Source organism: Mirounga angustirostris, unplaced genomic scaffold (genome assembly GCF_029215605.1).
Source record: "Mirounga angustirostris isolate CCGP_5_RB_7025 unplaced genomic scaffold, mMirAng1.0.hap1 SCAF_17, whole genome shotgun sequence".
NCBI classification, from domain to species: Eukaryota; Metazoa; Chordata; class Mammalia; order Carnivora; family Phocidae; genus Mirounga; species Mirounga angustirostris.
In genome coordinates this window covers 20233653-20247787 of record NW_026991725.1, presented here as the reverse complement: position 1 = coordinate 20247787, position 14135 = coordinate 20233653, and the positions used below count along the sequence as shown (strand labels likewise).

At 44.6% G+C, this 14135-nt stretch overlaps 1 protein-coding gene across 1 annotated transcript in view; it reads right to left on the bottom strand.

Annotated features, from left to right (window-relative positions):
* CA10 (carbonic anhydrase 10) overlaps positions 1-14135 on the bottom strand; it is a 510865-nt gene that overhangs the window by 413085 nt on the left and 83645 nt on the right. Inside the window, exon 3 of the mRNA XM_045889180.3 lies at positions 12596-12670. Coding sequence (XP_045745136.1) covers positions 12596-12670 — 75 coding nt within the window. The remainder of the gene's footprint in view (positions 1-12595; positions 12671-14135) is intronic.

Here is a 14135-nt window from a genome sequence, read left to right as displayed (position 1 = left end):
ACCTGACAAAGAGGTATAACCTGAGGGTGAAGCAGCCTGCTGTGTATTCTGTAAACAATCCCATTATCACACAACTCAATGAGCAGTATTTACCCTTACAAGGTACCTCTCAACTCGCAGAGCTGCTTTTCAATAAAGCTATTACCTGTGGCTTGTGAAGGTAACTCCAATCCAATTGGAGGTATTGGCAGGAGGAGGAAGAGTGGATTTTCAGCTAACTGGGAGGGCGAACACCATGCATGGGAACCCAGTTAGCTTCACTCAAAGAACCATGTGTTTCGTGTCCAGAAGGCAGCCACGAGCTCTGCTTTGGGGTTGTTTATTCAGAAAATGTCAAGTTACTGAACTTAAGGCTGTGTAGTGTCAAACCTAAAGTATGTGACTAAGGAGATTCTCATTTTTTTTAAATACCTCCTCTGAACAACACAATTATTCTCCGGTAACGCTACGTTAATTAATAACAATATTTTTTTCTGTAGCTTTAAAACACAAAATTAAAAAAAATTTCAGTGGTAAAGGCATTATTCTGATTCAATAAAACATTTCGCGTATGAGCTGAAAATTGCACTGACCAAACAACAATATTATCCCTTGCAGTTCCCATTTTGCTTCAGTGTTTTAAATGTTAAGTACAAATAAAAACTCCGAGTAGTCACAGCGAATGACACGGTTGAAGTAACTCAAGATCTGCTTCTTTGTGTTTACAATCACAGTGCTATTGTTGCGTATTTTGAACCAGCTGTTTAAACTCAGGAATATGTAGTACTCCAGGGATAGGATAGGTCCTGAAGCTCTAGAAGTATTTCCTTTTTTATTTTTTTAAAGATTTTATTTATTTATTTGAGAGAGAGAGCATGACATGAGCAGGGCTGGGGGGAGCAGAGGGAGAGGGAGAAGCAGGCTCCCCGCTGAGTAGGGAGCCCAATGCTGGGCTCAATCCCAGGACCCCGGGACCATGACCTGAGCCGAAGGCAGATGCTTAACCAACTGAGCCACTCAGGTGCCCCTCCAGAAGTATTTCCAAAGTGGTTGACTGGCTAGAGTCACTTGTGCTGATTGGACCAGGACTCAGTGTGTGGCACCAGGAAAAACATGTGCGTCTGAGAAGGCTTGGTGCAAGATCCCATCCGCAACAATACCTCATACTGGACGGCTTCAACCCGACCATCTTCATAGTGATGTAGACATATAAAGCTGCATGTGTACTTGAGTGCAAGCTCTCTCTTTTTGCACAATGGGCAACTGTTAACATATCTTCTAAACATCACACAGCTGGTACACAATGGAGTGGGACACAAAGCATGATCTTTTGAGTCCAGTGCACTTTCCATGACACAGCTTTGAAGTATGGTCATAATAGGGGCTGTCATATAAGAGATGCTTACAAGAATGTTTGCAAGAAGTTTACAATCTGTTACTTAGTAGTAGGTCACATTCCATTATGTTTAATCCACCAGCAAAGCCCTTTTCCATCTAGTCGACCTGACTACTCTTCCATTATCTTTTAAGACCCTATGTCAAGAGATGTCTTCATCTGCAAAGCCTTCTCTGGCCTGAAGGCAGAGCTCATTGCAACTTTCTCCTTTGTCTCTCCACTTGGGTTTCACAGCCTCTACCAGGCTAAACTGTAACCTCTGATTTGCAATCTGTCTCTAAACTTGTCTGTGAGCTCCTTAAGATCAGGGGCATTATTCTTATTTGTATCCCCAGTGTCTAGCAGGGTGTCTGGCATCTTTCAGGCTCAGAGTAAATTTTAATCTCTACACATCCCAATTTCTTTTTTTTTTTTTTTAAGATTTTTATTTATTTATTTGACAGAGAGAGACACAGTGAGAGAGGGAACACAAGCGGGGGGAGTGGGAGAGGGAGAAGCAGGAGAGAGAGAAGCAGGCTTCCCACAGAGCAGGGAGCCCGACGCGGGGCTCGATCCCAGGACCCTGGGATCATGACCTGAGCCGAAGGCAGACGCTTAACAACTGATACATCCAGGCGCCCCTACACATCCCAATTTCTGAGAAAAAAATCTAACTAAAGGTATTTATAATTGAGGGTCAGTGTAACATCACCCTCCTATACTGAGAAGAATACATCCATTAAGTTCTATTTGCTCTCTCATAGAGACAAGAGATCAGAAATCTAGACAGACACACTTACATCACTGACTCCATTTCCAAATACTGATACTGAGAACATAATAAAATTATCCTGTGAATGAAATCAATATTCTATTTCTTAAAGCTGCTAAATGTATCTCCCAAACCAATCTTATATCATATTAGCAAACTCTCCGAGAATATTGGAGCCAGGATGGGTCTTTGAAAATAATGCAGCTCAAGGCGGTCACTTTATACATGAGGAAATCAAGAGCCTGAGATACTAAATGACTTGCCTAAGATTACAGATGTTTGGTTAGTGGATGAGCCAAGCTAATGAGCACTTTCCTGTACTCTTTGTTGCTTCCATGACCCAAACAAGAAAGAAGACTGGTAATGACGAAAGTAAAGTTCAGGGGCAGCGTACTGCTGTGCTTGCTCGCCCACCCCCCTGCTCAAGTAAAGGAAACAGATAAGAACTTACACAGTAAGGATTGATTGCTCCAATAGCAGAGGGTTATTCCCTTGACCAAATAATCCAACAGGACTCTGTAAAATGCAAGTTTTATGCCTTAGAGAAATTAAAATGAATACTACCCTCAAACAGGAAGGTTTGCATACACTTTTGTAGCAAAGAAATTGATGCCATAAAGTGAGACATCAGGAGGGGCTTGATTTTAGGACATCTACCTCCAGAATTATAATAAATCTGTATTGTTTCAAGCCTCTGCTTGTGTAATTGGTTATGGCAGCCACATGAAACTAATACAATGACTTTATATCACACCCATCGAGTGAGGTGTAACAAAGGATGCTGGAGGGTAGGTAAGTTTAGGGGCTGTGGGATCCTCTTCCCTTCAAAGGGAGGCTGAGTGGGATTGGGGTGATCACGCAGTGAATGCCTGAGGGGAGAACGGCTGTGTCGCATTGTCAACAGAGCCTGTCAGCTGAAGGTGGAGGAGGAGCTTGGGAAGATGTTGGCAAGCAAACACTGAGTCTGAGCCAAAGGGCAAGCTTGCCAAACACAAGGACAAAGGTCTGAGTAGGGAGAAGTATCAGAAGCCAGAGTCTGAGGCCAGAGGATAGAAGGGCAGGGGGAAAATGGCTGGAAGAGCAATTTGGGGTGGCATCTGGCTGTTGTCCACAGGGAGCCTCTCCATGCTGAGTCCCACCCACCTCACTGCTTCTTACCTGTCTCCACAAAGGAGAACAATTCCACCCTCCAGCAAGTTGCCCAAACCAGAAACCTGGGAGTCACGTAAAAAATCCTTCCCTCTCCCTCACACTTGACATTTGTTATAAATCTAGGAGCACTGGCTGAGAAATCTGAGGTGATGTGGGGGAAGCTAGCTTTGGTTTTCACCTGAGGGTACTCTTCACAGAAAGGCAACAACAACAACAAAATATCCAATCCAAAAAATATTATTTCTCACCTCTCAATTTGAAGATGTTAAGCTAGAACAGTGTCTACTTCATCCTAAAATGGGATTGATTTAGCATGAGCATTTTGGCAGCCTTTTTGTTTTAAAGATTTTACTTATTGGGGAGCCTGGGTGGCTCGGTTGGTTAAGCATCTGCCTTCGGCTCAGGTCATGATCTCGGGGTCCTGGGATCAAGCCCCGCATTGGGCTCCTTGCTCCGCGGGGAGTCTGCTTCTCCCTCTCCGTTCCTCCGCCTGCTCCTGTTCTCTGTCTCAAATAAATAAAATCTTTTAAAAAATAAAGTATTTATTTATTTATTTATTGGGGGTGGGAGGGGCAGAGGGAGAGAGAATCCCAAGTGGATTCCCCGCTAAGCACAGGGCTTGATCCCATGGTCCTGAGATCACAACCTGAGCCAAAACCAAGAGTTGGACACTTAACTGACTGAGTCACCCAGATGCCCCCATTTTAGCAGTCTCTTACAGTTTTGTACATATGAAGGAATGAGGGGCACAACTTAGTACACAGAGGAACGTCCACACCATTTTCCACACAGAGGAATGAAGCTCAGTGTCATAGGCCAGATTCCAAGATGGCCTTCAACTTTCTCACCTTCTGGCGTACACATCCACCCTGAGTATGAATTGGATTTGCGTGTAGGATGGAATTTCACTCCTGTAATTAGGTTATATGGTTTGTGAGAGATGAAGGGATTTCGCAGATGTGAATGAGGTCGACCATCAGCAGGCTTTGAGTTGATCACAGGGAGATTATTCTGCATAGGCCTAACTTTAAAAAGAGAGTCCAAACCTTCCCAGAAGAGAAGGGAGAAATTCAGAGAAAGACTCTTTCCTCTTGGCCTTGAAACAGTCAGTCATGTTGTGAACTATGGAGAAGGGACAGCCTACAGGAGCTGAGGGCCTCAGTCCTACAATCGCGAAGAACTGAATTCTGCCCAGGAGCTGTGTGAGCTTGGCCCCAGATGAGAAGCAAAGGGACTGACACCTTTTGCAGCCTTACGAGGCCCTGAGCAGAGGACCCAGCTAAGCCGTGCCTGAACACCTGACCCAAGAAAACTGCAAGACAATAAACGTGTGTCTATTTAAGTCGCTAGTTGTATGGTAATTTGCTACAAAGCAACAGAAAATGAATATAGGCACCATCTACTATACGGAGGAATGGGGGGCATGTATGACAGGTCTTCCTACATCACCAAGCACCCCACCATCCAGCCTGCTTCCCTCCCCAGGAGGACTTTGGGGAGAAAAGAGAGCTCACATTCTTTACCGACGTCTAATAGGGGCCTGTCTTAAGTAGAGAAAATTGGCCATTTTAAACAACGCAGGTAATTAGGTATCAGTGCTAAACCACAGGTGGTTGCCAATAGATATAATTACCTGCATCTTCTAACAATCTTGAAGTCTTAAACCTGTCCAACAAGGAAGGAGTGGGAATCTGCATGCTGCGAGAACTGACTGTCCTGTGCAAACCATTTCTCCTTGATTTTGAAGAATGTACCCGAGGATGGTGCAGTGGGCCAAAGCAGCTTCCTAAGCCCATCCTGATCAGAAACGAAGCTTCGGGTTTCTTTTTTAATCATTCAGACAGAAACTCACTTTCATGATCCCTTGGTGCCTGCCAGATCTCGGAGGAAGAGCGAATTGCTTATAGCTTCTTACTGTCCTCCTTTTGTTCCTGGAATCCTCACGTGGAATACCTGAAGTGTGGTCCAGGCACGTAGAGGCTCCTGACTGCCTCCGATCTCAAAGCACTTTGCCTCTGACACCCTACGTTCCGGCCACAGTGAAGTTTGTTCCATTTTTTATGCATGTCATGCCCACGCATGACTCTGAGCTTTTACACAGGTACACTCCTCTGCCGGGAATACACCTCGAAGCCTACTCTTTACACACCATTGCTCCTGAAACCCTTCTATATTCCTAAGTGATGACAGCACCAGAAGCATCTCTTGTTCTAATGAGACAACTCAAGGTGGGCTCCCGGATGGCCTCTAGATGGGGGCTGGTCAACAGAAAGACCGAGCCATGTATAGAAGCTTGGAATTTTCAGCCCCTCCACCCACCCCACCCAATTTCTCAAAAGAGTCAGTAATTGATCATGCCCATGTGAGGGAGCCTCCATAAAAATCCCAATAGTGGGGGGTCTGGGAAGCTTCCTGGTTGGTGAACCCATTCATATACTGGGGGCGGTGGTACACCCCAGCTGCAGGGGATGGGAGCTCCTCGCCCTGTGTATTTCTTCATCTGGCTGTTCATCTGTATCATTTATCATATCCTTTAATAAACCAGTAAATGTAAGTTAAGTGTTTCCCTGAGTTCTGTGAGCCGCTCTAGCAAATTAAACTGGAAGAAGAGGTTGTGGGAGCCTCTGATTTGTAGCCAAGTCAGATAGAAGTCGTGGGTAGCCTGGGGACCTACTACGTGGGATTGGCATCTGAAATGGGGGGGGTGGCCATCTTATGGCACTGAGCCCTTAACCTGTGGGATCAGATGCTCTCTCCACGTAGAAAGTGTTAGAATTGAGTTAAATTGACACTCAGATGGTGCTGTGGAGAATTATTTGCTGTGTGAGAAAAGCTCCACCCATCTGGTGACCTGAAGTGTCAGAAGTGAAACAGGCTGTAGGAGGAGTAAAGGAGACACAGGTAGGAAACGGGAGGTTTTTCCAGTGTACCTTTCTAGCCCTACTTCCTTTGGTACTGCTGGGCTTATTTTGATGCTGCTGATGCTGCTAATGATTCATACCTGGCTTCAAGGAGCAACAATTCCTCTGTTCTGACCCAAGTTGATTTAGCAAACGTGGAGCCCCTGCTGTATGCAAGGTTTGTAGCTATGTCCTGGAGGGGCAGGGGTAAAGAGAGACAAAGCTCCTGCCCTTGGAGGCTAGACCCTCCTCAGAGTTCCCACTGCTCCTGTCTTAGCTCACATCTTCCTCATCCTGAGTCTTGTATTAGCTTTCATCCCTCCCTTGGCACCCCAGTGCGTCCAGGGTAAAATCTAAGCTGGCAGCTGGTATGGCCTTCGATGCCAGGACTCAGGCTGCCCTCCTCAGCCCTAACTCCCCTGAGCTCTCCTTGCACAGTGAGCCTCTCTCTTCCCAGCCTTGAGGACGTTGCCCATCTCCCTCCCCTCTCTGAAACACCATTTCTTCCCTCCCTGCCCTAGCAGAATCATACATGTTACCCTTGGGGACTCAGTTTAGGCACCGCATGGGCTAGGAAGCCCTCTGTGCTCTCAAACTGGGCAACCCCGGACACCCTCCATGGCAATCCCAGAAACGCTGTCATGTGATGGATAGTTACCTATCTCCCTCTCTCCCACTGTCCTCAGCATCTTGAGACCACAGTGGAATGTCCTTTGTGTCTTTTTTTTTTTTTAAGATTGATTGATTGATTGATTGATTGATTTTAGAGAGAGAGAGAGTGTATGCATGTGCCTGCAGGGGGAGAGGGAGAGAGAAATTTTAGCAGACTCCACACTGAGCATGGAGCCTGATGCGGGGCTCGATATCATGACCCTAAGATTCATGACTTGAGCTGAAACCAAGAGTCAGTAGCTTAACCGACTGAGCCACCCAGGTGCCCTCTTTGTGTCTTTACCCACCAAGGACCAAGCTGAAAGCAGGCGTCTGGAGAGAACTTTCCGGATGAGAGAGTTCAAGAGGTCAGATTCAGCATCCTGAGAGCAACCCTTAGGAGGTGGTGACATGGAAGAGAAGTTCTTCACCTGCTCTAGGGTTTCATAAGGTTCTAAAAATATATACCCCAAGTGTCATGATTTAAAGCTTTCAAATGGAAGCAACCCCTCGATTCTGATGTCCTAGTCTGAAAAGAGAGAAACTCCCCATTTCAAACATGGCCATGTGAAGCAGGTGTTGGGGCTGAGAGTCCCCTTATTACTTTTAGTGACTGTCTCTCCCACTAGATTGAAGGAAGTCAGAGGCCATCTCTTTTTTGAAACTCTAGCGCCTAGCATAGTGCCTCCTCAGTAGAGAATGCCTTATTCCCCTACTGTTTTGGATACATGGAATGTGAAAAGACAGTATTTGGCACAAATTTTTCCAAAATGTGTTAAATGGGTGTATTTATGCTAAATGATAAATGTGTTATCTATATGTGTGAAAGAGAGATATACTTTAAATGTCACTAAACAAACCCCATGCCGAATCCTTCAATAACATGATTAACCCAGTTTTTGGTTTGTTTTTTTTTTTTCACAGTCTTGGTATAGGTGCCTGCTACCTTTGCCTGGATGATTTAAAAAAAAAAAAAGAGAGAGAGAGAGAGAAAGAAAGAAAGAAAGAAAGAAAGAAAGAAAGAAAGAAAGAAAGAAAGAAAGAAAGAAAGAAAGAAAGAAAGAAAGGAAAAGAAAGAGAGAAAGAAAAAGAAAGAAAAGAAAGAAAGAGAGAGAGAGAAAGAAAGAAAAGAAAGAGAGAGAAAGAAAGAAAAGAAAAGAAAGAAAGAAAGAAAAGAAAAGAAAAGAAAGAAAGAGAGAGAGAGAAATAAAGAAAAGAAAGAAAGAAAGAAAGAGAAAGAAAGAAAGAAAGAAGCCACCTCATGAATCCTCATGAATCCTTGGTGCCTCTGATATTCTTATCAAAATGCAGGACATCTTCATTACTATAGCCAGAGCTGGCTTTTTAAAATACACATTTGATTGTGTCCCTCCAGAGCTCAGGGATGTCTTATAATTCCTCTATTTTTAAAGGAACTGTGTCTATGCTCTTGAACGTGAAACACAAAGAATCTCACGCATGAGCCCCATGGTGCGCCCTGCCCTGTAGACACTCCCCACACGCACACTGCATTTCGACCCCACTGCCAGCTCGGTTCACTCTGATATTACCCCACCCTCTCCTCCTCCTCCACTGAGAACCCTGAATCTGGGAGAATGCTTTGGGCTGCAAGTGACAGAAAGCCTGACTCCAAACAGCTCCAACAGGAAGAGGTTTGTTGTCTCACTTAAGAAAATGAGGCCGTTCCATGGTTAATTTAATGCTACCAAGTAAGCCATGCAAGAGCTGCGTTCATTGCAAGTCTCTGTTTCGTCATCTTTTTTTTTTTTTTCCAAAGACTTCATTTATTCATTTGACAGAGAGAGAGACAGCGAGAGAGGGAACACAAGCAGGGGGAGGGGGAGAGGGAGAAGCAGGCTCTCTGCAGAGCAGGGAGCCCGATGTGGGGCTCGATCCCAGGACCCTGGGATCATGACCTGAGCCGAAGGCAGACGCTTAACGACTGAGCCACCCAGGCACCCCTGTTTCGTCATCTTTGGTGTAGCTTTTGTCCCCACCGTGGACAGAATTGTTTACCCAGGCTCATGTCTATATTAGTGAATCAGTCAGAGTTTTCCAGAGAAACAGAACCAATAGAATGTGTGTGTGTCTGTGTGTAGAGAGAGAGATTTATTTTAAGGAACTGGCTCATTTCATTGTGGAGACTGACAAATCTGTAATTTGCAGAGAAGGGTGGCAGATTGGAGACCCAGAGAGGAGTTGATGTTGCAGCTTGAGGCCAAAAGGTTCTGGAAGCACAATTCCCTCTTCCTTGAGGAACCTCAGTCTTTCTCTCAAGGCCTTCAACTGATTGGATGAGGTCCACTGACATTAGGAAGGGTAATCCGCTTTACCTAAGCTTCACTGCTGTAAATAGTAATCTCATCTAAAAAAAAAACTTCACAATGGGGCGCCTGGGTGGCTCAGTTGGTTAAGCGTCTGACTCTCCATCTCAGCTCAGCTCTTGATCTCAGAGTCATGAATTCAGGCCCCACTTTGGGCTCCATGCTGGGCATGGAGTCTACTTAAAAAAAAATGTATCTTCACCAAAACATCTAGAACAGTGTTTGACCAAATATCTTGGTATTGTTAACAAGCCAATTTGACACATGAAAATAGCCATCATGATGTCTAAATCAATCACTCTCAAGAAAGAGATTGAAATCACCATTAGTGGGGTAGATACTAATCAAAAGTAACTTTTTGGGGCTGGAAAGGGACTCCTTCTCTGAGCACATGGCTGTGTGGTGGGTGAACATAAATAAAATCAGGGTTCTGCCTGCAAAGCAGGCTGTAGTTAGGGGTGAGGTTTGATGAAAGTGCGGATTTGAGCAGGAAAACAACAAAGTCTGCTAATCAACAGGCAGGCAGAATCACAATCCTTTATGGATGCCTTTACATGTTCCATAAACCCTATTAGAGCCCTTGTTATACCGAGTCACAGGTTTGCGGCTCATCTTCCTCTTTAGACGGTGGGTATACCCTTGAATAAGAACCATGTATCAGTTACCTCTTTATCAACAGCCCCATGCATGGTGCTCAGCATCAGGTGGTTAGTCCATAGGTGCTTTAAACTGACCAAAGTGGATTATTCTGGTGCTAAATTAACCTTGTGCTTGCCATTGCTAGAGAAATCATGTATTTCTTTGCACCATAAGCTTTGTTGAAATCACAGATTCACAACTGTTATGCCAACTTTTTTCTAGATATTCCTGCAAAGAACCCATGGGGCAATAAAACTTGCCCAAATAGTCTAGTCATACTAAGTTCTCTTCTTTTTCACACATCTGTAACATGAAGAAAATTCCAGTGGCAAAGCAAAGAACACTCTCGACCTTATACTCAGCAATGATAATAAGAGATAAAGGGTCCACCATTTGCCCTAAGCACCAACTCAGACAAAGTAGGTCATTTGGAGTGTGTCAGATGCCACAGCCTCAGGTCCAGTTACTTAATTCAAAAATTCTCATGACTCTTATCTTTTTTTAACAGAGTGGAGTGCCCCAAAGTTTAAGAAGTAAAATCATCAGATGCCAGTCTCCTTTTCCAGGAAGCCAAAGGACTTTGGGGCCATTAGATGCAGAGGACGATAAAGTCATTTCTCAGTTGGCCACTGTGTAGAGAGCAGGTGAGCTCACCAATCCAAGGAATAATTACTAAGCATCTTCCTTGTTCTATGCATCATGAGAGACCCTCACTTGCATTACTATGTTTCCAGTTTATAGCTTTCTGCTTTTTCCCAAGCAGAGAAGTATCAAATTTCCAATTACACTGCTATTGATAAAATAATAATAGTTATACCCAGAACAACTGACATGTACTCACACCATGCCTCAGACATTACCATAAGCACCTTATCTTGCATTATATAATTTAATCCTCACAAAACCTCATGAGGCTAACTGGGTCCTTATCTCCATTTTAACAGATGAATAACCCAAGGATCTGAGAGGAGGTAGGCAATTTGCTGACAGAACGACCAGTAGGAAGCCAAAGACCCAGACTCAACACCAGGTGTGTCCGACTTGAGTCCTCACTGCACGTTTTATACATATTATCTCCTATAAAGCTGGAAATGAGGAAGAGTTCAGCTTTTTTAAATCAACACACAAAAGGAAAGATAAAACTTTCCTGTGGCTGTCTCAGAAGCAACAACCAAATCAAAAGAGGGCTTTGAACACATGTAAAGAAGGGATGTGCCAACCGAGGGGAAAACATCAAAAATAAAATGTGGAGCAGAAAAGCAAAATTTTGCAGGGCTTATTCAGTATTATACGTGAGCACTTCAGTCACTACAGAAGATACTGGAGGATATTATTAGTTTGGCAAGACTCATTATAACCTGGAGGGAATGCCCTTTGTTGCTTTAATTCCATAATTGCAAAGCACAAGCACATAATTATAAATACAATTTCTGGGATGCCTTGAATATGAGAAGCAGATTCCTCAGAAAAACCATAAGCACTCGATCCATTGGCAAGGGATGTCCCCAGTTGTCAAGGATAAAATGCCATGTATCTAGATCAGGCCACATGAATATAGCTTGTGTCGATTAAGTTGTTACAAGATTATTATTAGAAACCTGATCATTTCTGGGTGACTTAATCAAGACCAGTTTCTATGCCCACTGAGCCAAGGAATAAATGTGCCATAGTAAATTTGTACAGTTAATAGTCTCAATTTAAGAGGCTATTTGGCAGCCAGCTGGCTTTTTCGTGGGTCACCCACCTCTCCCTCACCAAGCTGCTTTCCTCCTACTGGAAAGCCCCAAGAGCATGGGTTAGTTACCATCCCACGGTACAACCGAGAAAGTAATGCTCAGAGGGGTTTAGTAACTTGCGGCGCTCTGCACAGTTGACGTCAGGAGCTCCACAGAAGAACCAGAACACGAGAGACAGCAGCCAAGAACGAACCAAGTGAGCTGGGGACACTGCTCTTCCCACCTGCCACCAACTACAAAGATCTCTACCGAAACATGAAGCCCTCTGTGCTTAGCACCCAAATGGGGAACTCCATATCGACTCCTCTCAAGAGCTGCATTTCTTCCCTTCCCACATCTAGGCAGTTAAAAATACTGAGATATCTCACCTGCCTTTCTGTCCATCCTTCTCCTTAACATTCTTGCTCTTTCTCTTGCCTCTCTCCCAACTAAAGTCTGATACAGCAGAATGAGGAGGACCGTGATTAAGGTCAGAGTGGTGGGGGACCACAGGGACCCCCGCCTTCCTTTGACACGAAAGCCATGGTATGTTTCTGGCTCTAATTTGTCTTCAGTTCTCTCCCCACTCATGCTGACAGCGTCCACTCCGGCCATTATTTTTAGCCCATGCTTAGCCCAATCTGCTAAGTCCTGACCACAGATGGTACTAAAGTGACATCAGTGACAGCATGCATCCCAGCAAGCCTGTCATGGTCAGCCTTTCCAGACTTCCTGTTTCATTAATGTTAAAAAAAAAAAAAAAAGGCTCTTTCTCGCTTAAGCAAATTCCAACAGACAGAGCTTCAACCCTCTGTCCTCCGCAGCCCTCTCCTTGGCAGAGCCACCCAAGGGAAAGGCCTAGGGTTGTAGGCTCCCATGGAGAAAGGGGGTCTTGGTGGAACTGTCACTCTTGAACAAACGGCCCCTTGACGGAAAAGTCTTATTCCCACTGTGTACGAGAGACGCCACTGCTCCTTGCAATACCTTCCCGAGCGTGCAGCAAACGCAAAATTCTGGAAATAATATTATATTTCATTCAAATTCTTTCTTTAAAAAAAATAAAAGAATAAGAATAAATGTGTATTTACCTGGAACAAAGCTTCCCTGGACCACCTCCTTGTACGCCCACCAGCCTTCATGGATTTTTGGTGAATTCTGTTGAGCTGTAGGGGGAAAAAAAGGAAGAGACACTGAGAGGCTAGTGGAGGATCCCTGTGTCCTGTCTGGGAAGAAGGGTGAATATACATACAATAATCCTCTTCTACCCACAAGTCATCCTACAAAATGCAGCAGCTACCCTCCTTTTCCTTTTTTTTTTTTCACAATATACTGTCTTCGTGTTTTTATAAAAAAAGCACTCAGGAGATTTCTATGCAAGGGAAATCGACAATAATTATGTATTTAAGCCTATCTGAATTCCCCTGTCACTTGTCTCTACCTCTGACTCACCTCTTTTCTGCACCTGCCCCAGTACACATGCATACACGTGCGTGCATGTGCACGCACACACACGCACACACACACACACACACACACCCTCCACTGGGACTGAGGAGAGGAAGCTGATCCCAGCCACAAGCCAGCCAAGAACTCTACACGTGCACAAACCCCTTAGGAATGGAAAAGAGGTAGGGCATTTGCTAAAAGGGCTGGGCTAGAAGAGGGAAGGGCTTTCTTCAGGCCCCGGGAAATGAAAACAAGAATATAAATCATCATGGTGAGAGCTTTTGTCGTCATAGGGAGAAACACGGAAAGCCCAAGAAATTGGGACATAGCATAGGGATCTGTGAGCTCATGCTGACAGGACCTCAGGATAATCCTTAACCTTTACGGCAGTTGGTGGGTGATCTGCGGTGATTCTATTACGTGTGGGTGTCCGCCCCAAAGTGCAGGCAGCATACACACTTACGTGGATGCCTGAACTGCATTCACATCTCAGCTGTCAGTCACACTGGAAGAAAATAAGGTAATTTCAACCATATCTGTAATTTGGCGAGTACATAGCAAACGTTAAACCTTAACATTCATTGCCTTTCTTTAAATCTTGTTCTTTTTGGGACGCCTGGGTGGCTCAGTCGGTTAAGCGTCTGCCTTCGGCTCAGGTCATGATCCCGGGGTCCTGGGATCGAGTCCCGCATCGGGCTCCTTGTTCCGCGGGGAGCCTGCTTCTCCCTCTGCCTCTGCCTCTCTCTCTCTATCTCTCATGAATAAATAAATAAAATCTTTAGAAAAAAAAATAAATAAAATAAATAAATCTTGTTCTTTTTTCAGTCTCCTTTAGATGCATCATCATTCTGGGTTAGAGAACATGGTCCAAGACAATGCGTTTGAAAGCACAGCTTTGCATAGGGAGGATGTGCCAAATTGGCTTCCCTATGAGCTTCAATAGCTTAGCTCCAAGTGTCTCCCCATAGTAGAGAGAAAATACTTTTTCTGCGTATGACATTAAGCCCGCCGAGGCTTGCAGTTCTGTGATGAAGAATGGTTTATGACAGAGGACGAGTGAAAGAGAAGCTCACTCCTTCTGGAGATGACAGTGGGGGTTGAGTGGGGGTTGAGTAGGGGTTGAGACACAAATAGAAGAGGGACAAAGAAGCTACTTAAGGATCTGGAAAGATATCACCTTTC